Source organism: Marmota monax, unplaced genomic scaffold (assembly GCF_021218885.2).
Source record: "Marmota monax isolate L192 unplaced genomic scaffold, Marmota_monax_Labrador192_F-V1.1 WCK01_AAM20220418_F8-fsc00013, whole genome shotgun sequence".
Lineage (NCBI taxonomy): Eukaryota > Metazoa > Chordata > Mammalia > Rodentia > Sciuridae > Marmota > Marmota monax.
Genome location: NW_026692202.1, coordinates 1,315,287 through 1,337,532, shown reverse-complemented (window position 1 = coordinate 1,337,532; position 22,246 = coordinate 1,315,287). Strand labels below are relative to the sequence as shown.

Here is a 22,246-nt window from a genome sequence, read left to right as displayed (position 1 = left end):
CTAGTTAACTTTTTTGAAACACATTTAAACAAGGGTAAAGATTTATTGTATAAAAAGTGAAAGTCCCAATCCCACTCACCCTTCTCTGGAAGAATTATTGCCTATAGCTGGCTGCTGGCTTTCTGACAGTCAAAATATTTAAACAAATGAAAAGATCTAGAAGCATTACAAAGAAATATCCCTACTATAGTACAGCATACTAGTATTTCTTCTAAAATTCTCATTAACATTACTATGGTATTTATAAGTATGGAAGCAGGGTATGGTAGCATGCCTGTAATCTCAGTGACTCAGAAAGCTGAGGCAGCAGAACTGAAAGTCAAGGCCAACCTGGGCAACTTAGCAACCTGTCTCCCCCCAAAAAGGGAGGGGGCATTGGGGTATAGTTTGGTGATAGAGTATCCCTGGTTCAATCCCCAGTATTGCAAAACAAAACAAAGAAATAAGGAGAGTACAGGCTCCTCTCTTTTGTGAGTATACTATGAACTACATTTTAGAAAAATGAAATCAAAACTTACTGACATTTGGGGCTGGGGATGTGGCTCAGCAGTACAGCGCTTGCCTATTAAAACACCACACACACACACACACACACACACACACACACTAAATATTTCATTGGAAATCTGATTTAGGCCTTATGTGTGACCTATACTTCTCTGAGGAGTTCCATTCCTGGAAAGTATTTAATTTAAAAGCATTATGGAAGCTTACTATTTGAAAGAATTGTGTCATTAATTCTTTCAGAAAGTGACTAGTTTTCCTATAAAGCACTACTTCCTAATTTAACTTCCCACATGCTGGAAGTTTTAAAAATGAAATACAACTATACAAAGCTTCCCAGTTTCCTGAACACAATCCCACAAGCACTACAATCAATGGACAAGCTAAAATGTACATGGCTATATTTAGAAATTCGAGATCTGGACAAGAATCAGAAATAACAGATCTATTCAGGCATGATGACTGGGACTAATTTCTACTCAAAAAGAGAAAAGATCTGTTATGGCCTGCAAACAGAAACTGTAAATGCTAATTCAACACTTTCATATTGTTTTCTCACTTTGGTAAAGTTTCCAAAACAATGTGATGAGATTTTTAAAAGGTTGTTCTGTTGTCTTTAAACAAGGAGAATATTATATATATCCATTAGTATTAAAATCTAAAAAAAAAAATTTGTTCTATACCCTTCATGAGGTTTAAGTTTTCATAATATACATACTGTGTTGATAAGACAGATTCCATTCGCCAACAAAATAAATAAAATTTAATTACTAAACCTGAGCCATTTTAATGGGCAAAGCTGCAAAGAAATTATTCACATTTAAATATCTTGAGCTAAAGCAATAACAATTCGTATCTCAATTAAAAATTCTCCACTTTCTCCCTAATTGCATATTGAATCAAAGCCTTTTAAAGCTTCAAAGTTTGGCTAAGATTACATTAGTAACTTTCAAATGTTCTATTTCCATCAATTGAGAAAAAATACAATTAAACATCTCTTTTTGAAGGCCAATTCAGACCCAACAGAGATGGTTTAATAAACAAGGGTAAACCCTGTGCATAACGTCATTGAGCTTGCAGAACATATTTATTCTAGGCAACATTCTTTCCAGGGACTCAAACTGTATCTTTCCCTTTTTTCTTAAAGTAGGAGGCAGAGGGGGTGAGGGTGGCTGAATAATCTGTTTTGACAACACCAGGAGGTAAAAATCCACAGGCTGTTTTACGCTAAGACTAGAGCTTTGTTGGGTTTCGGACTTGTGGAGACTTGTACAGAAAACAACGTTATTTGTTTTGGAGACTTCTATTTAAATGACCTAGTCAGCTGTCTCTCCCAGCTCAGCGTTTTTATAGCCCGGGGTCGACTCTGGATAGAAAAGGTCTCCCTGCCAAACACAGGCCGCCCCTTCACCTGGGCTCTGCCAGATGGCCAAGACACACGCGTCGGAACAGGGAGGTCAGCCTGTGGCTGCTCCGCCGGCTCCCGCGCCCCTGCTGAGCGGTTTCGGATGCTGTTAGGTACGAACGAAGGGACGCAACGCGACTGGACTCCGCACAGCACAAGCAACTCGGCCAGGTAACCCGCCCGCCCATCCAGCCCCTCGCCCGGGTACCTCGTCCTGGACACGGCCCCCGCCGCACTGCTTGCAGCCCAGCAGCTCCGAGACGGTCAACGAGGTCGTGTACGCCTCGTTCGCCGCGGTGGCCAGGCGCATGTCGGCGCAGGGACGACTGCGGACAAACTAAGGAGAGCAGGGAGGCCAGCCGCGGCTCTGGGATGCAGCGATTCAGTCAGCGCGGACGTCGGGGGCGGGGCGGCACCGACAAACAGGCCGCGCGGCCCCGCCCCACGCCTGTCAGTCCGCCGCTCTGGAGGTCGCGCCCACCAATGGGAGGCCCCGGTTCTGCATAACCCCGTCCCTTCGGCGCCGACGGGCAGGCGGCTGCGGGCGACCTGACGCGGCCAGGCGAAAAACAACTTGGAAGGCCAGGAGTCTGGCGACAAGCTAATTTTCAGGTTCAGAAGAAGTGCGGTGCGCAGGGAGGTGAGCGTGCATTGAGGCTTGAAGGTGCCCCGCGAGCCCTCGGGCCTCAGGGATCTATCCTCCTGCCCCCACTTGGCTCGTCCACAAATCTAGAGCCAAACAGCGGCCAACCTCTAGACTGACCCTGCCAGCTCCAGGAGGAATCAAGTTCTCTTTAAATTTATAAACTATTGAAATTTCCCTTCTTCTTTTCCGATATTTCCAAACAACGCCGAATGGGACACAGAATGCAGGAACAAGTATGAGATCATGGCCTATATTCAATGTAAAGTTTATTTTTGGCAAACAGTATAGAATCTATAAATATCACTCTCTTCCACAGACATTAAGCCTTGGTAGCAGACCTCAGTTGTCTTTTCTTTTTCAAAGTATATTGAAAGGCTTTAAATGTTCTAATATTTCCTCATAAGTACCCTGGGTTTTGAAGAAAGAATTTCTCTCTCTGAAATCTGATGAGGAACTTAAGAAAATATAGGTTATGAAAGAACACAAATAACTGACATTGTTGAATCCACAACCCAAATATCCCGAGTCCTCTGACAACAGTACTTCTTTCCTTACATATTAACTTCTTTAAAAAAAATCAACTTCTAAATTAGATCTTTTTTTCCATATTTGCTCTTGTGTTTTCAAAAGCTTACACTCTCAGATTAAGGAAAAAATGATGTTGGGAAGGGTGAAAGCAAACAAGCAGAGGGCTGGGAGTGTGGCTCAGTGGTAAAGTGCTCACCTATTGTGCAGGAGGCCCTGGATACCATCCCTGCCACCAATTAAAAAAAAAAAAAATACCCCCCCCCCCACAACAGAGTTTCCCAAAAGGAATTAAATCAACAAGTACTGATGGAGTGATGTGATTCTGTGATGTGTCCACAGAATAGAAGTCACAAATGAAAATGAGTTTCAATCTTAGGAGTAAGGTTACAATATCTCAGAGGAGACTAAGTTACTCTTTTAGCTCTTGAGCAGTCATAAAGTTACTTTGGATTAGGCAGAGGGGAGTGAAGGGAGGGAAGTGGGTATGGGGGGCAGGAAGGATAGTAGAATGAATAGGACATTATTGCCTTATGTGCATATTGACTACACAATTGGTGTGATTCTACATCATATACAATCAGAAGAATGAGAAGTTATACTCCATTTATGTATGAGATGTGAAAGTGCATTCTACTTTTTCGCATAACTAATTAGAACAAATAAAATGGCAGTTTTAAAAAGGTAATTTCTTATTTATCTCCTCCAGATAAATAAGATAGGTGTTATGTGTTCTCATAAACTGCTTTTAAAGTCACTACAGCACCCATCAAAAAATTAAAAAATAAAAAAAAATGAAATTTAAAAAAACAAAAAGAAAAGTACCCAAAATATTTTTTTACTGGCCTAGAAAACTTTTTAAGTTCATGTTAACAGAAGAAAAGGGTACAGAGGCACTACAGAAAATGCCCACTTTGCCGAAAACCAAACCAAACCTAGTAAGTCATTCAGTTTGCAGCAATATGATATGCCCTCTAAGATAAACTGGTCGTAAATGAATAACTTGGGAACATAAAAGCACCTGATGTATGGACTTGTGAGCTACAAAAATTAGAAAATGAAAGAAGTACATGAAAACTGACAACTCTGGTACTAGAAGAGTTCAGCTGTGATTCTGTTTTCTGAAGGAGACAGAATTTGAGTTATCTAGCAGGGTATCACCTTATTTGGGACATTAAAATTATTATATATTGCAAAATGGAAAAAGCTTACCTTTCTATTTTCTAATGAGAAGCCCAGGAAAAGTACCTATTCAGCTGACCCCAAAATGGTTTAAAATAATTAAATGCAGATTAAAACTGAAAACAGCACATATATAGTAGTGTCTGATATTTAGAACTTGATAATTTTTTATTAAAAATATTTTAGATGTACTGAAATTGAATAGGAAACTCCAATTAGGATTTCTTTTTCCAGAAAGTATTTATGTTAATGCTGACTTACATGAAAAGAAAAATAATTTTAACACATTCTAATTCAGTGGTTTACAGAGAAACTTCAAGCCATTAAATGTTAAGATTTCTTTATGGTCTTTACAAAGACTGACCTAAATATTTTAAAGAGTACTAATTTCTGCTTTCTTATATAGAGCAGTATTGTGAATTAGTCTATTTAACATTAAAAAAAGATGCCTCCTTATAAACCTACAGTGACCAAACATTGCAACAAATGTATTAATTGGCTATCGAACATCATTGTGTAGATTTCACTTCTGGACATGTTTTGTTCCAAATAATTCAATAAAAAGTTTGTATTTTTTTCCCTAAGGATTTAATTATTGAGTAGGCCAAATTTCCTACTGAAGGTATCTGGTAGTGGACTCATACAGGCATATAATAAACATATGCTGAAAAGATGAACATCCTGAGTACAGAACAGTGATTAGAAAGGACTTTAATACAGTTTTACTAAAGGATATTTAATACAGGTTATCAATATAGGACAGCAGTATTTTACAAAGTCTGCTATTTAAACAATTCATTTCAACATTTTCTTCCTTTTAGGAAGAATCCTGACATCTACTCAAAGAAGTAATAGTAATAGTAATACTGACATAGTTTCTTTCCTAAGTGCCTCTGTATCTTTAGCAGGAATAGTTTCATCTTCATTTTCCTTAAGAACAAGCTGATATACCTATATAAGAGCAAAGTAATGCCAAATGACTTGATTTTAGCATAGAAGTATGAAATACTTAGAGAGTCCAGACTTGGAGTGGTGGTTCAAGATAAGCTTCCTGAAGAGACATTTGTAATGGAACTTAGAGCATTTATAGAGATGATTGAATAAGACTGGATAAGAAAGTTTGAGAGGATTGGGGAGAATAGAGACAGGTCTTAACAAAGACACAGAAGCAGGAGAGATGGGTACTTTAAGGAAACCCACCAAAAGGAGTTCATTGGGTCTAAAGCAACAATGACCAGCAACAAGGTAATAGGTTCCTTGAGTCCATGCTAACAGAACAAAGGGCTACAGAAGCTCCACAGAAAAGGCTCTTCCACTGAGCACAGCTGCCCCCCGCCCCCGCAAAAAGTATAACCAAATGCCCACTCGGCCACAAACAAACCAAACTTAGTAAGTCATTCAGTTTGCAGCAATATGATAACATGGTCTCTGCAACGAGGTAATAAATTCCCTTATGGAGGTATTCATGCCTCATTGTACTCTAGTTCTTGAAATTTAGGAGACAACCCTCAAATCATCTGTTCCTTGACCAATTGTCTTCCCTGAAACCACAGGTATTTAAAAAATTATAACAGATTCAAGAAAAGGAACAAGTATATTCTAGTAGAAAGAATAATTATCAGGGTAAAAGGCATAATCATGTTCTTCTGGGCCATGTTAAACCTTAAAGTTTCTCCCTAACCAATAAAGGTATACTAAAGTAATGTAGATTTGCACATTTATTGGATCAGTTATATTTAACAACTGGTTAGAAAACATACAATAATGGTTTCAGCCTTTAAACCAAAGAACTTCTTAAAAAAGGGGGGTGGGGACTAGGGATGTAGCTCAGTGGTAAAATACCCCTGGGTTCAATCCCTAGTACCAAAAAAGAAAAAAAAAAAAAAAAAAGAATGGGAGGAAGATTTGCTAGATTTATGTGATCTAAGCATTCTTCAAAACCCCTTTGTCATTTAAAATATTTCACTTAAAATAAATGCTGGTTTATAAGGTTACTTCTGCTAACTAATTTTGTCAAGATTTTTCTCTTCCAGCTCATATCTTCCTGTTTTCATAAATATATAGCTTGCCTGTTAAGCACTTTCCATTTCAACATCATATTTGGGGTACATGCAGATCCTTTTAGCACTGATCTTTAATTTTATGTTGTTCATTTTTGCTTTCTACTTCTTCAATCTAATTTTCAGAATCGTTATTTTAAAGAAGCAAGAATGCTGACAAACCTTTGTTCTTTTTCTCTTGTTTCAGGTATTTGTTTGTTTGTTTTGTTTTGTTTTAGAAATGCACAGTGCAGAGATTCAGAAATATGGGCCATTACCCATACTTAGCAGTAAGCAGTATTCCAAAAAGTGTCAGTGGTTTTAAATTAGAAAGTTACTTCTACACCCAAAGATTCAGTGTGTTAAAGTGAGTGGTCAGGTTTTTCAGGTAAATGATTAAAAAGATTAGTAACAAATCAACTCCTATGTATCAAACATTAAGTATTTTACATGTATAAAACAGATTTAATTATTTTTATTTTACAAATTAGTGAAACAAATTCATAAAACATGGATAACTTATCTAAGGTTATAAAACTAGTAAAATGTAGCCTGGGATTAGAATCCAGGCTGTCTGAATCTAAACCAGCAGTTACTCTAGGAGACTGCTTTTTTTAATGAATATACATTTCTAAAAATTTGATGATTATATATTGGCTTGAGTTCTTGATTTTGGAGGTAAGAAAAGAAGGCAGAAAGATAGAAAAATATATTTCCCTTGCTTATACTCAGGGTGAGATGGAAGGAATAAAGGAAGTGAGGGAGGAAGGGAGATAGAGAAAATCAGTCATGGATGCTGTGGGTCATCTTGGTCTTTGAGAGCTTCTCCTATTTCCTCATCTCCGTCACTCCTCTCATTGTCTCTTTCCAGGCCTCTGGTGACCTCATGCTATTCAAAACTCCTTCACTACATATCTCATATGAATTTACCCAATCTTCTAAATGTTCCTCACATTCCCATTCCTCTTAAAATAAGTGACAGGTTTTAGGAAGAAAGAAAACTTCTTACACTAATCTACACTGCTTAATGTGAGTGATATTTATTTATTTAGTCTGTCTCAATAGAATGTAAGCTCTATTAAAAATCAGATTTTTGTTTTGTTTTTTTGTTTATTGGTGTATTTTCAATGCTTCATGGCCTAACGTATGGTGGTGTGTGCGTGTGTGTATGTGTGTGTGTGTGTGTGTGTGTAAAATGAACTTCAAAGAAATGTTTCCATTTAAAAATAAAATTTTAACTCAACTAAAATCTTAATAATAAATTTCAAGTCCAATATTATTTTGTTAATATTTGGGAAGTCTACAGATTTTTGGAAGTTTGGGTCATTATATGCTCAGGTAGCCTCTGCTTGGGAATCAACTTGTCCCAGGGTTCAGCTCTACTAAATAAATTCTGTTTTTCAGCATCTATGCCCCTTTTCTCCTAGAAAACCACAGATACTCCCCAAGCTTCTTTGAATTTTGTTTATTTATTTATTTATTTGTGTGTGTGTATGTGTGTGTGTGTGTCTGTTTTCCTGAACCCCCAGGATGGCAGCTATAAGTATTCTGGCAACAGCCTGTATGGATCACTTGTTAAATAAGGCAGGTACATACAAGTCAGCCACTGCATGTATACAGGCCATTGTTTCATAGAACAGGAACAAGACTCACAGAACATTTTGTAACCAAGTTTATCTTTAATTATCCTGAGGGCTATCTCAGGTAAAATGATAGGAAAGAATGTCTACTGAAATAAATAGGAAACTTTATTCAGATATATAACTTTTAGAGGCTAATTACTCTTCAGCATAATTATTGAGTTAAATAATAAGGAATAGGTTTAATTTGGAATACTGTGAAACTTAGGAAAAGGTGAGTGTGGTGGGAAATTGAGAAGGCTTTATTCTAAATTTCTTAACAATTACTGAAGTCTTTAAAGGAGAATAAGGAAATCCTGATACAAAGTCAATAAAAGGTAACTGAAGATGCTGAATTTATGACATGAAAGTAGAGAATACTTCTCAGACTAAGTATATGTTCTATATAATATAAGCTTTAAGACAGTTTTTGAGGGCTGAATTTCATTTATGCCTTAAAATGTAAACATAGGAAAAATATTTTAAAATTTTTCATAGTGCCTCTGTTAGTAGAGATATAAGATATAAGAACTGGTTTAGTATAGAATCTGTAAAATTTTCAGTACTGGAGATTGAATCTAGGGGTGCTCTATCACTGAGCTATATTCCAGTCCTTTTTATTTTATTTTGAGAAGGGTCTCTCTAAGTTGCCAAGGTTAGACTCACACTTGTGATCCTGAGTAGCTGAGATACAGGCATGTGCCAACACACCCAGCTTATAACCTGTAATTTTAAATACAAGCAACTATCCAGGTATAATATTTTTAAATTATCTTTTCAAAAGAGATTAAACCAAACCTAATTATAATTAACTTATCCTGAGCTCACATATTTGAAAGAGCCAAACTCTCAAGTCCTATTTCTTTTGCAGATTACATTTTAGCCATGGTTAAATGCATATTAACAAGTTATTAGCTTAATCATGACTGAATTTTAAATAATTTGTTCATATTAAAGATAATTTGATTCAATGAAACAATATACTAATGACAACACTCTAAAAATTTAAAACCAAATTGTCTTTTGTTTCTAACAGCTTTCCTGCCCTTCCTATCTATACAACCTCCTCTCATTCCCCCAGTGATTATTACCAATGGTAAATAGAATTTTGGAATATATGCTTTACTTGAACAGCTCAAAGAACCTCTGTTCAGGTCCTTTGAGAGTATCTTTTCTTGTAGGTCCTTTAAATGCTTGAAATCACCTTCTTTATTTACCTCCTTCTGAGGTCTCTTGTTTTCCAAGAGGATATTAAGTTATTATTTCTTAACCTGGGCACAAAGTATAGAACCACATCTGGAGACTACTTGCATGTTGTTATTCAAGTGCTCCACCACTAATAACTATATCTCCAACCCCAAATTTTATTTCTTAGAATTCATTCCTTATAAGGACTTTGAAGATATTATGAAATATTAGATTTTTATTTCCTTTTTAAAGTAATCTACAAATGTATATTGACATTAAATTAATTAGAGAAGCTGAGCATGTTGGCACATGTCTATTATTCCAGCAACTTGCCAGCCTAGGCAACTTAGTGAGAACCTGTCTCAAAATTTAAAAAGAATTGGGGATGTAGCTCAGTAGTAGAGTACCCCCAGGTTCAATCACCAGAACTGTAAAAAATAAAATGAAGAAAATTTAATTTGAGAGTGCTCTAATATGTTGCATCAATAATTCAGTTACTGAACTAAATAAAGCTTCTTCTGTCATTTAAGAACTTATTTGAACATTTTTGCCAATGTGTCAGTGATTAGGACAGGGATAGATAAATAATCAGTTCTGGTCTTGTTTAAAAAGTTATACTTGTCTACATCTCTTGAGTAAAATCACAGTAGTGAGTGAATGAATGGACTAATACAACAAGTGGGTGCTTTATTTTAAAAATGCCAAGAGAAGCTCAAGCACATTTGCCAGGTACATGCTCCTGAAAGGATATCAAAGTCTATTTCGCAATGTCAAAAGAAAGGATTTTATATCCCATCATGATTCTTTAGTTTTAGTGCATATCGTAAATTTTGGTGATTCTTGTCTTAACTTCTACATCTAAGAAAGAACGGAAGTAGTTATCTGAAACCAATAATTATTTTAACATCTTTGTTCAAGCTTTTGAATCAATTTAACTATGCAGGGTGTTAAAAATGCAAGGGGAACTATTTTAAAAGTTTTTAGGGGTTAGAAGAATATAATTCAATGGTAGAGAGCTTGCCACTAGCATGCACCAAGTCTGGGGTTGATTTCCCAGCCCTCGAAGAAAAAAACAAAAAATTTTTCTTTCAAAACTACTTATCTGTGTGAATCCATTTTTTTTTTTGATACTACAATACAAGAAAATACAGGAATATTGCCACTATCACTCATAACCTTTTAATTTCAAATTTATTTAAAACATAAATTAACCTCACTGTCCTGATTTGATAATTAAACATTATTTGAATTTAAAGTGTTAATAAAGCGCCATTTTTAGATAGTATATGTGTCAGAATTCTGATAATATTATTTGATTAAAGACTATGCTAACTGTGTGTGTGTATGTGTGTGTGTGTGTGTGTGTGTGTGTTTTACTGGGGATTGAACCCATTCTACCACTGAACTAGATCCCCAGCCCACTTTTAAATTTTATTTTGAGACAAGGTCTCAATAGTTGCCCAGACTGGCCTTGAATTGTAATCCTCCTGCCTTAGCCTTCTGAGTCACTAGGATTATAAGTGTATGTCACCACATCTGGCTCTATGCTAATGATTTTAAATGTATTTGAATATCACTGATATACATACATACCACATCTCATGAGCTATACCCTAAAACTCACAGTAAGTTTGGAGGATCCAAGCTACTTTGTAGCTCTCTATATTACTCACCTATGGCTTGGACTGGGCTTTTATGTTCCAAGAATGAATGCTCCAAGGAATTCTACTGGTTTTAGCAGAGTGATGGGAGGAAATTTAGTTGATTCTTATTCCCATCAATGCATATAGAACCGCAAGAAGAAAAGGAACTGGGAATCACAACAGTACTACTAAAATACAAACCAAACTCATCTTCCAACAGAACTTTCCTCTATCCTTGTCCTAGATCTGGACTATAACTGAAAGGATTATCAATATTTCTATTCCTTCTTGAAAAAAAACACGAATAAAGCTAATCTTATCCTTTAGGCAAAAATGTCAATATGATCAATAATAGCCTTTATCCTAAATCACAAATATTTGACCTAATAGCTATTCCATTATATTTCACATTACATTTAGATTGAAAACAAATTTTAACTGAAATACTTTGAATTTGTTCTAAATTATAAGGATATTATTGATATCTAGATAATCTTTAGTGTTTATAATAGTTAGGCTTTTTTTAAAAAAAGCATTTGCTGGGTACCATTTGGAACTTGCTTTGGTCTAAGTTCAACTTTCAAATGTTCAACCACACTTTTTAAATTAAACAATAGTACTTTAATGTGTGTACCACGAACATACAACTAAAATTTTAAAATGTTAAAATGTTATGCATTAGATTTATGAATATGTAAGTTAAAAAAGTAAACCTCAGAAGATGTCAGGAAAAAAAATATGTGGATCAGAGGAAAGAGCAAAGCAGAGTCAAAAGTAGCAGGATGAAGTTCAAATAGGTCACCCTCAACTTTTAACTTTCTCTAAGAACAAAAAAACAAGCTTAGCAACAGTGTTCAGCCAATCACAAAGCAGACAAACAAGTAAGGACTCAACCACTCCAGATACCAATAAGGTCCAACCTTCAATTTTTTTTTTTTAAATTATATAGTGTCAGAGCAGAACACAACAAGTTATAAAACAGAACATACTGTCCCAGGTTAAAAGTAACTGATAGAGATAAAATCTCTTTACCAGTCCTTGACAAAACATATCTGATTTCAATAATATAGTGATAATTTATTTCACCTTTATCATGTCAGATACTATATACATTAAAGTTACCATTAAAACATATTTTAACTAAAAATATAGAATTCTGTGGAAAATTTTCTTGCTTGTTGCAGAAGAAAATAAGGAAGAGCAAGAATGTCCATAAGAAAAGATTCTGGTCTTTTAAAATTCTCTAACACTCAATTCAATTTCTAAAATCTTTATGGGGGGAACCCCCAAAATGAAATGCTACTATCTAAATAAAAAAAAAACATGAGTAAAAACAACCACATACAAATACAACCTTAAACACAGGATCAAGCAAACTGAACCTGCACAGTACAATTCTATATAATTTTCCCACTTCATTTCTATCACTCAATATATATATCCTCCTCCTTTGGGAGGTTATCTTAGGATTTAGAAGGGGTTTTCAAAGAGTTTCAAAGATGTCATCATTGTAGACCTTGCATTTGCTTAAATGGACAGAATGCTTTGTAATACTGGAAAACACTGAAAAAAATAGTTAATAGTTTTCTTCATCTTGCTTTGTCTAGCCAAAATTATAAAATATTCTAAAGCAATTTCTAATATTTCCTGTGACAATCATCAATAACCATCTTTAATTTTCTCTTTGAGTACTGCTTAAACCATTTGCTATATTTAGTTCCCTAAAAAATAATTAATTTAAGTAGGCCGAGTTTATTTGTTATTATTATCAATTATCTTCTAAATTCATCAGATATTTTAAAACATAGATTTATTAATAATACTATAGAATTCAGTATAAAAATGCATATTTTCCCCTCAATGTTTTATTATATCCTACACATCCTGAGAGGATGGGGGAACATTAAATAACATTTGGAGTCTGGTGCTGTGGCACATGCCTGTAATCCCAGCAACTCAGAAGGCTGAGACAGGAGGACTACAAGTTCAAGGCTGGTCTCAACAACCTAGTGAGGCTCTAGGCAACTTAGTAAGACCCTGTCTCAAAGTAAAAAAAAAAAAAAAAAAGGACAGGAAATGTAACTCTGTGGTACAGCCAGTCTGGGTTCAATCCCCAGTACTAAAAAAAAAAAAAAAAAAAAAAAAAGAAAGTCTGGGAATATAGTTCTGTGATACAGTGACCCTTAGTCAATTCCCAGTACTAGAATTAAAATAATAAAATAATATAATATTTGGAAACTAGTTATCAGTTTTGTTTACAAGAGATATCCTAATATCATTTGTCTCTACCTTCAGTTGTCACAGATAATTAGGCTACATTAAATAAAGAAAAAAGAAAGCTTTTATTATATCATTGGAGATATTCTACATCAAGCTCTTGTTTCCTTTGGAATATTAAACCTTAATGATTTAGAACTGTATTCATTCAAATATTGCTGGAATTTTCATCAACACAAGAATACTTATATATGAATGACTGATTAAATTTATAAACCTCTATATGTTTGGATTTATTGGTCCACTTTTTTAAACATTCATTCAGTGGATGTTAATTAAGTACCTAGTGTGTAACAGGCATTTTTTCTGCCCAGTTTCCATTTTTTGAGAAAACTATCAGTACCTTCTCCTTCTTATAATTTCCTATGGTGATCCATCCTTTGAAGTCTTTTTGCTCCTAGAGGGGCACCTGGACTGAGGAATGCTTTGAGTTACAAAGGCAAACAGGTACTCAAGTTTGGAGAACAGGATTTCATGTTATGCTGAAAAGCTGATTATTATTGTAGCAGGTAAGTAAATGCAAGTTGATACAGAGCTTTAAATAACTCAGATTTTTAGTCTAAGGTTTTATTTCAGAAGTAAATAGATGCTATACTTCATGTTTTCAGATTTGACAATAGAATAGCTAAGACATATTGTGGTTAGTAGGCATTCTTTGGCATTTTACATATATTTTAACTCATTTAACTCAAAACAATCCTTCAGGTAAATGCTATCTTCATTTTAAAATGGGAAACTGTGAGATAGAAAGATTAAGTAGCTAACCCTAGTCCATGGAGCCAGTAAGAGGTCTGAATAAAGGTAATAACTCAAGCATGTTTGGCTCCAAAGGTCTGTTCTTTTTATTACATTATAATGTTGCCTGATGTTTGAGTTTTCTTCCTCATGGTTAGTGTTCCAGCGATTGTATCTGTCCCAATAAAGAGACAAAGGATCATAAACTCTTCTTATCATCCTTTCCAATTTTTCCTGCAGTATTTTCCTTTTAATCTTTTTTGTATGCCTACTCATACCACCCAAACTATTAGAACACTCCTTCTCTCCAGGAAATATGAATTGGCTTCCCACCTCAGTTTGTTACCAAAATAAAGTGCTCCATAACCTCTCAATATCCTTTCTCCCTGGTTACTGCTCTCCTCATGTATGTTAATTCTACCCCATTCCAATTTCTTTTATTCTATTTACCCACTTGTGGTTCCCCAATGAACCGTTATACATCTCTCCCTAACACTTCACTTAAAAATATTCCTCTTCAGAGTTCACACACACGCACACACACACACACAAAATCTTCTTTCAAAAGACTACTAAAATTTCACCTTCTGAACAAAAGTTTGTAAATTTTGTCATGCTGAATGAGAAATATCTTCTACCACTTGAGTTACCACAATAATATTGGCTTTTAATCTCCAAAATACCATCCAGTATGTTTTAGATATAGTTACTAGTAATATATGTGGAAGCACCTATGTTGTGTTCAGTTTCCAGGTATAAACACAGGGGATTTAAAGTTCCTTTTGGTCTATGTTAAGAGCACATTCTGTTTCAGATGCGAGGTTTTGGCAAAGTATGTTTGTGGACATGTTAATCTTGCTTTGAAATTAAAACTACTAGCACATTTCATATAAGTAGGTACTTAAAATATATTTTCATTTTATTATAGGCTTTGCACATCAAACACTAAAGAGAAAGCAACAGGTTTGAATCAACAAAAACAAATAAGTAAAATTATCTTTAAGTGAAAACAAAATAACATTTTATGTAAAAGGGAAAATGAAAACAGATGAAGATGAATTAGCAAATAATAAAGTAATTTTCACAGATCTAAAACATTGAAAAAGATGGGCGTGATAGAGCACACCTGTAATCCCAGCTATTCAGAATGCTGAGACAGGAGGATCACAAGTTTGAGGCCAGCTCAGTTGTAGAGGGTTTGCCAAGCATGTGTAAGACTCTGGCTTTGATTCCCAGTACAGCAAAACAATAACAACCACAACAACAGAATAAAGCAACAACAACAACAAAAAAGTCATGGGAAAATACTACAGATTTTTCTTAGTGTCAAAATATGGTGTCACCTATTGAAAAAAAATGAAAGAATTCAGAGTGCGTTTTTTTTGGGGGGGGTAGAATTAAATCCGATGACCACTCATATGCATGTGTTTCTCTCTCTCACTCTCTCTCTCTCTGTCTCTCTCTCTCTCTCTCTCTGCCCCCCCCACACACCTTGCAATGTTTTCTTGTACCTATGAAGATCACTAATGTTAGCCAACATTAACAGCTGTTGACCATTGACATAGTTAATATCTCATTATACCTGAATTGACTTTTTTTGATGATCTCATCACCAAAACCTAGTAAATAAGTGAAAAAAGACAAAACAAAAAGCCGTAAAATAGATGCCACTGAATTAATATACCAGAGCATATGTACTGTGCTCAGAACATGTGGCTTGCCTCTTAAGACAATTTATTTTTATTTGGTATAAAACTATAATAAGTTTCTCTAGCTGGTTTCTAAGTCCATGGTAATTTAGAAGGGAGTAGTGACTACTGTCAAACTGACAAAAGGAAAAAAGGGGATGGACATACCTAAGATTTTCATTTCATGGGGAAAATTCTTACCCAGAATAGTCCATTCCCTAAGAATTCTGAAGTTTTGTGTGACTATATGATTGCATATCCCTTGGCTTGGATCAGAATGATTAGATCACAAAGTAGGTATAGATTTAACTTTTTAAGCAAGTTAAACTGTTTTCCAAAGTGGTTATACCATTTTACTTCTTTTTTTATTTTATTTTTTTCAATACTGGATGTTGAGCGTGGAGCCTCCACATGCTAGGCAAGTGTTCTACCACTGAGTACATCCCCAGTCCATTGTATTTTTTTTATTTTGAAGCAGAGTCTTGCTAAGTTTCAGAGGTTGGCTTCAAACTTGTGATCTTCCTGCCTCAGCCTCCTAGTAGCTGAGACTACAGGTATGTGCCACCACACCTGGCTCCATTTTACATTCTTAACAGCAATATATGTGAGAGTTCCAGTTGTGCCAAAATTTCATCAACACATGGTGTTGTAGTTGTAAAAGATTTAGACAATCTCATTGGTTTGGTACAGTGGTTTTTCAACTAGAAGTGATTCTGCTCCCCACCCTCCTTCCCAGGACATTTGACAATGTCTGCATACATTTTTGGTTTTTACAACTGGTGGTGGGGAGGTGCTAGATGGAGTAAGCAGAGATCAGAAATGCTGCTAAACATCTTAACAAAGCATATGATAGTCTCCACAACAAAAAAATTATATGGCCCAAAATGCTAAGTACTGACATTGAGAAATCCTGACACAGTAATATCTCATTGTGGTTTGAATTTGCATTTCCTTGACAATAAGCATCTTTTAATATATTTATAAGTCATTTATGATATATCAGTTCTAATCTTTTTTAAAAAATATTTTTTTTTAGTTGTAGTTGGACACAATACCTTTATTTTACTTTTATTTATTTTTATGTGGTGCTGAGGATCAAACCTAGGGTCTTGCATATGCGAGGCAAGCGTTCTACCACTGGGCCACAACCCCAGCCCCGTCAGTTCTAATCTTTTGCCATATTTTAAAAATTGGATTGGCTTTCTTCTTGTAATTGAGTTGTAAGTATTCTTTATGTATTCTAAATACAAATATTTTGCTTCATTATGTGTTGCAAGTATTTTCTTCCAATCTATGGTTTTTCATTTTCCTAATGACATCTTTTGAAGATTATAAGTTTTTCTTTTAGTACCGGAGACTGAACCCAGGGGTTCAGCAGTTCATAACCACTAAACCATATCCACAGCCCTTTTTATCTTTATTCTTAATTTTTTTTTGGAGTTGTAGATGGACAGCATGCCTTTATTTTATTTGTTTATTTTTATGTGGTGCTAAGAATCAAACCCAGTGCCTCACACATGCTAGGCAAGTACTCTGCCACTGGGCTACAGCCCCAGCCCTCCCTTTTTATTTTTTGTTTTAAGACTGTGTCTAAGTTGCTTAGGGCCTTGCTAAGTTGTTGAGGTTGGCCTTGAACTTGTGATTCTCCTGCCTCAGCTTCCTGAGTCGCTGGGATTACAGGTGTGTGCTATCATACCTGGCAAGTTTTTCATTTTGATATGGTCCAGTTTATTATTTTTTTCTTTAATGTCTCATGCTTGTTGTATTCTGTTTGGGAAATCTTTTCCTCCAAGATTTTTCCTGTTTTCTTCCATAAGTTTAATAGTTTGAGCTTTTAATTGGCCAAATAAATTTTATTCCATTTAAAACCTAAACTATTAAAGTGTTTCTCTCCAGAGAATAGAATTATGGATAGATGATATTCAATTTTTAAATATATTTATTATATCAATCTTCCTACCTTAGTTATTAAGAATTCTGTAACAGGGCTGGGAATGTGGCTCAAGTGGTAGCGCGCTCGCCTGGCATGCGTGTGGCCCGGGTTCGATCCTCAGCACCACATACAAACAAAGATGTTGTGTCCGCCAAAAACTAAAAAATAAATATTAAAAAATTTTCTCTCTCTCTCTCTCTCTTTAAAAAAAAAAAGAATTCTGTAACAGATAACTTTTTGGTTTAGGGAAATGTACTAGTCAATTTTTTACTTCAATAACAAAATACCTAAGACAGCTACATATGAAGTAAAGGGGATTATTTAGTTTAAAGGTTTGGAGACTAAAAATCTAAATGGCATAGCTCTGGTGGGGCTTCCCCTTGGCTGTATCTCCTCATGGCAGAAAGCAATGGCAGCAGCACAGGCAGAAGCAAGCAGATTATAACTCAAACCAGGAAGCAGAGAGAGCTAGGTGGGGCCAGGCTTGTTCCATTTATAACAACCCTCTCAGGAGAACAACCATTATATCTTTACACTATCTAAGGTCTTTCTACTAAGCCCCACCTCCTAAAAGTTCCACAACACCTCCCAATACTGCCATCCTAGCTCCAATCACACGAACCCTTGGGGGACACCCAAACCATATGCCAACTATAGCAGAGAAGGATGGGAAGGAGAACTATATCTTGAACAGGACAATTTTGTTTTGTTTTGTTTGTAGGGACCAAATCTGATCTTAAAATCTTCTGAAATTTTTGAATGTATGCAGGTTAAATTAAGTCATCTCTAATGATTCTTCTATTAATTCCATGCAGCAAAAGTGGTCTATCTTCCAGATATTAGAGCAGGCAAATACAGGGGTAAGAACATGTTAAAGACTACTGTCTACTATGCTCAGGGTTTAAAAAAAAAAGTGTCTCTTAAGAGGAATACTAACTGGTACCACATGGAAAATTGGACAGTATATACCATAAAGGCAAAGAGAATCCACTCCAATCTTAGTACCTGGCACACAAGAAAGACTGAGCCATGGTAGCAGTGTGTTGGATGGAAATAGCTTTTAAAAGCCCCCTAATATGTGGTTACTTCTATCAGAAAACAACCACCCTCAAAACTCTCCAGTAAATCTGCATTCGAAGAAATGGGAAAAAAATGGTACTCGAATTGCACAATGATGCCTGTAGTGACTGACATAGAAGATGTCTTTGAACTAAGTTTGAAGAGTAACTTTAAAATGTACATTTAGAGTACATTTAAAATATACTGAATCTAAATGTAGATTTAGAGTCTAAATGGTTCACCTAATAGTCTAAAATTCTTAGTTTAATGCCTACTTTGAATCAGAGATTTAGTGTATGAAGATGATTTTAGGATACTTCCCTCTCTGCTTAAGGAAATTATTTACTATGTAAGATTTGCAATAATTAAGCAGTAAATGGGGGACTAAAGGAGGAATAATGACCCTAAATTTTACAAGGAATTTCAAAGACCTTCAATTTCTAAGCATTATGGAGCTTCATGTCCTAGAAAAACTTTTCTTAGCCACTAATGACTAAGAGACTCACGAAGAACAATGGAAACCATGATTTAGAATACAGTAATTGAACCCAAAAGTTGGGTCTCCACACTAAATGCATTTGACTCCTGTCAATTGTACTATTCAGAATGATTCTTATGAGAAGCAAGGATGATTTACTTATCAAATCTTTTTCTTGAGAGTGAATTATTGCTTAAAATGCTGTGAATGCTGAATTTCAAAATGCTGCATTTCAAAATGCTGCCATATCCTCTTCCCCATGATTCACTACTTTCCCCCACTAACAAGCAGATTTATCTACTCTTTCTGTTTTTCTTCGTGAGGAAGGAGATGTATAAGTTATTTTCCTATATAATTTTTTTATCCAACTAAAGTTTATTTTGGTGAGTTTCAACCTCTCAGTAAGATTCTTAGATATAGTCATACTGTCAAATAATATAATTTTGTTTAGGGAAATGTACTAGTCAACTTTTTACTTGAATAACAAAACACCTAAGACAGCTACATATGAAGTAAAGGGGTTTATTTAGTTTAAAGGTTTGGAGACTAAAATTCCAAATGGCATAGCATATAAGTTCTAAAGATATTAAGGTAACCACCCTCAAAATGATGGGTATTCCCCTCCAGCTATAAGTAGCAGGTAAAAATAACATGGTCTTCTACCTTGGCCTAAGCTTTTTCAGATACTTGAGTCTTAGAGGCATGTTTCTGTTTTTTCTGAGTCTCTGTTCTCTAGTCCTACAATAACATAAGAAAGATACCTAGTGCTGAAACCTTCAGAATCTGAGTCAAGGTACCTAACAAGAAAATCACTGCTAGGACCTTCGACTTGATCTGATCTCAGGAGAGTTATGGCTATAAAGAATAAAAAGAATATGAGGCAAGGGTTTGCTAGAGTTGTGGCTCGGTGGTAGAGTACTTGCCTAGCAAGTGTGAGGCACTGGGTTCAATTCTTAGCACCACATATAAATAAATGAATAAAATAAAGGTCTATCAATATCTAAAAAAATATTTTAAAAAAAGAACATAGGGGTGGGGGAGAATAAGAACACAATTTGAAGAAGCAAAAATATCAGAGAAATTCCTTAAGCCTGTAAATTCCCAAAAGGCATGATCAATGCTATATGTTCAGAGCATTTGTACTGGGTGTAGATTGATAGTAATAAGTTCCTTCCCATGCATGCAGAGTATAGGAAGGAGGAAGGATAGAATTCACCAATGTATTGATGGATGATGCAGCTGAACTCTTTCATATCTTAAATATTCTAGTCTCAACTGTCTAAAAATGTTTTCATCAATAAATCTAAAAACATGATGGGAATAGTGAAACAGGAAGAATAAAACTAAGCAAGGCCTGGCTAGAGAGAAATATGTGACAAAGAAAAAATAATGTCTTGGAAGGAATCATAGACTCTTAATGAATATGTTTTTAAGTAGGAACTGTGGAACAAAATGTAAAATACAGAGAGAGATTTATGATCTACAAATTAATTTGATAGAGTGGACTATATATATAATATCAACAAACTGTGAAATAAATCTCATCCTGATATTACCTGTGAAGAAACCTGTCATGCAAAACTATAAGTCAAATGCAGGTCTATTCTGACTTCAGGTCCAGTATTTCTTCCTTTCCACTACTCAACAGTTTAAAATGCAGCTTCAGAGCCACCTCTTAGGGAGTTTATAATCCAGTTGGTTATGAAAGACTCAAATAATTAGAGAACAACAATATGCACACCACAAAGTGCAAATATCCAGGAGTACAGTCAATAATAACTTAAAAGATGCGTAGAGGGGAATGGCACAGAGGACAGAAAAAGCTAAATAAACTCAAGAGCCACTAAGGAGATTGCCTTGGCTCTGGCCAAAGATATGAGTTAGTAAATATGTAGTAGAAATAAGGGTCAATTTATGGAGCTTAGAAAACCAGTGAGACAGCTGGTATGGTGGTGTATGCTTATAATCCCAGCAGCTTGGGAGGCTGAGGTAGGACAATCACAAATTTGAGGACAACCACAGCAATCAGTGAAGACCTAAGCCATTTAGTGATACCCTACCTCAAAATAAAGGGGGAAGGGTGCTGGCGATATACCTCAGTGGTAAAGTGCCCCTGGTTTCAGTCTCTAGTATCAAAAAAAAAAAAAAAAAAAAAAGAAAAGAAAAAAGAAAACCAGTGATAGGCTGTATACTGTAGTGGGTAATAAAGGAGCCCTAAAAGATTTTTGAGCAGTGATATAAAGTGGTGGAAGCAGTGACTGTTCACACTGAGTCAGAGCAAAGGAAATCTATAAGCATCTAAGGAAAAAGTAGCAAGACTTACTACTTCCCTCTTCTCTAGACTCTACAGAACTTCATGGTCTACCCAAAAGAATCACTTCTGGACTTGAGCACATGCTACTTCCTGTGACTTTTAAGTTTCCCACTCTAATCCTGGCCCACTCCTCATCTTCAGCCTGAAGTGAGAAGGCACTACCTTGGAGAACCCTTCCCTCCCCTCTCCATCTGGGTTAGATATCCCCCTTTGTAAATTTTCCCAGCTAAAAGGGACCAAGATGTGGGAGATGGAGAAGGAAGGGAAGTGCAGGGGAGTGATATTGGCCAAATTATATTGTTATATTGTGTGCATGTATGAATATGTAACAAAAAATCCCATCAGTATGTACAAATATAATGCACCAATTAAAAAATGTGGGGGAAAAAGGAAAAAAAATTGCCCTGCTGTAGTACTTATCTCTAGGGACTGAACTCCCAGTGGGCTGGCCAGTATCCCATATTAGACTGAAAGCTCCAAGGTAAGAAATGGTTCATCTTTTCCATCACTGAATCCCTTGGTACAAATTGGGTGAATCAGATGAAGTAAGAAAAGACACATGATCAGGGAAACAGATTTAGAGGTTAACTTTCCCTAGGATTATAGGAACAGGTAAAAAGGCAAATGCATATACTACAGATATGCTAAAATAAAATGGAATATAGATGATAAGACAACCTCAATCTCAGTGAAGGAGACATTACAAAACTTCTTTTGTCTATCCAAAGCCCTTAATGAAGGGAAAGGTTGGATTAGAGTCATGGTTGAGGTAAGAAGAAGATACTCATTTTATGAACCATTATTTGAGGACATAAGTTACAATTTTTTAAAAAACCATATTTTGGCTAAGAAGCAGCCAAGAATTCAACAACTGTCATTTAACCACCCTCTATAGAGAGCACAGCACTTTGCAAGAACCTACACAGGTGTTTCAGAATATACAAATACAAATCACAATTTCAGCTCTAAGGAGACTTGTAACCCAATAAAGAATCATGTAAGGTAGAATTA

General features: G+C 35.5%; 1 protein-coding gene across 3 annotated transcripts in view; it reads right to left on the bottom strand.

The window, feature by feature from the left end:
- The window catches only part of Sesn1 (sestrin 1), a 105,497-nt gene that overhangs the window by 20,698 nt on the left and 62,553 nt on the right, over window positions 1-22,246 (bottom strand). The window contains exon 1 of one of the 3 annotated variants that reach the window (XM_046430260.2): window positions 2,118-2,305. The exons of the other annotated variants lie outside the window; for them this stretch is intronic. Coding sequence (XP_046286216.1) covers window positions 2,118-2,219 — 102 coding nt within the window. The 5' untranslated portion in view covers window positions 2,220-2,305. Of the gene's footprint in view, window positions 1-2,117; window positions 2,306-22,246 lie in introns of those variants that run through there. 3 annotated transcript variants of the gene reach the window in all.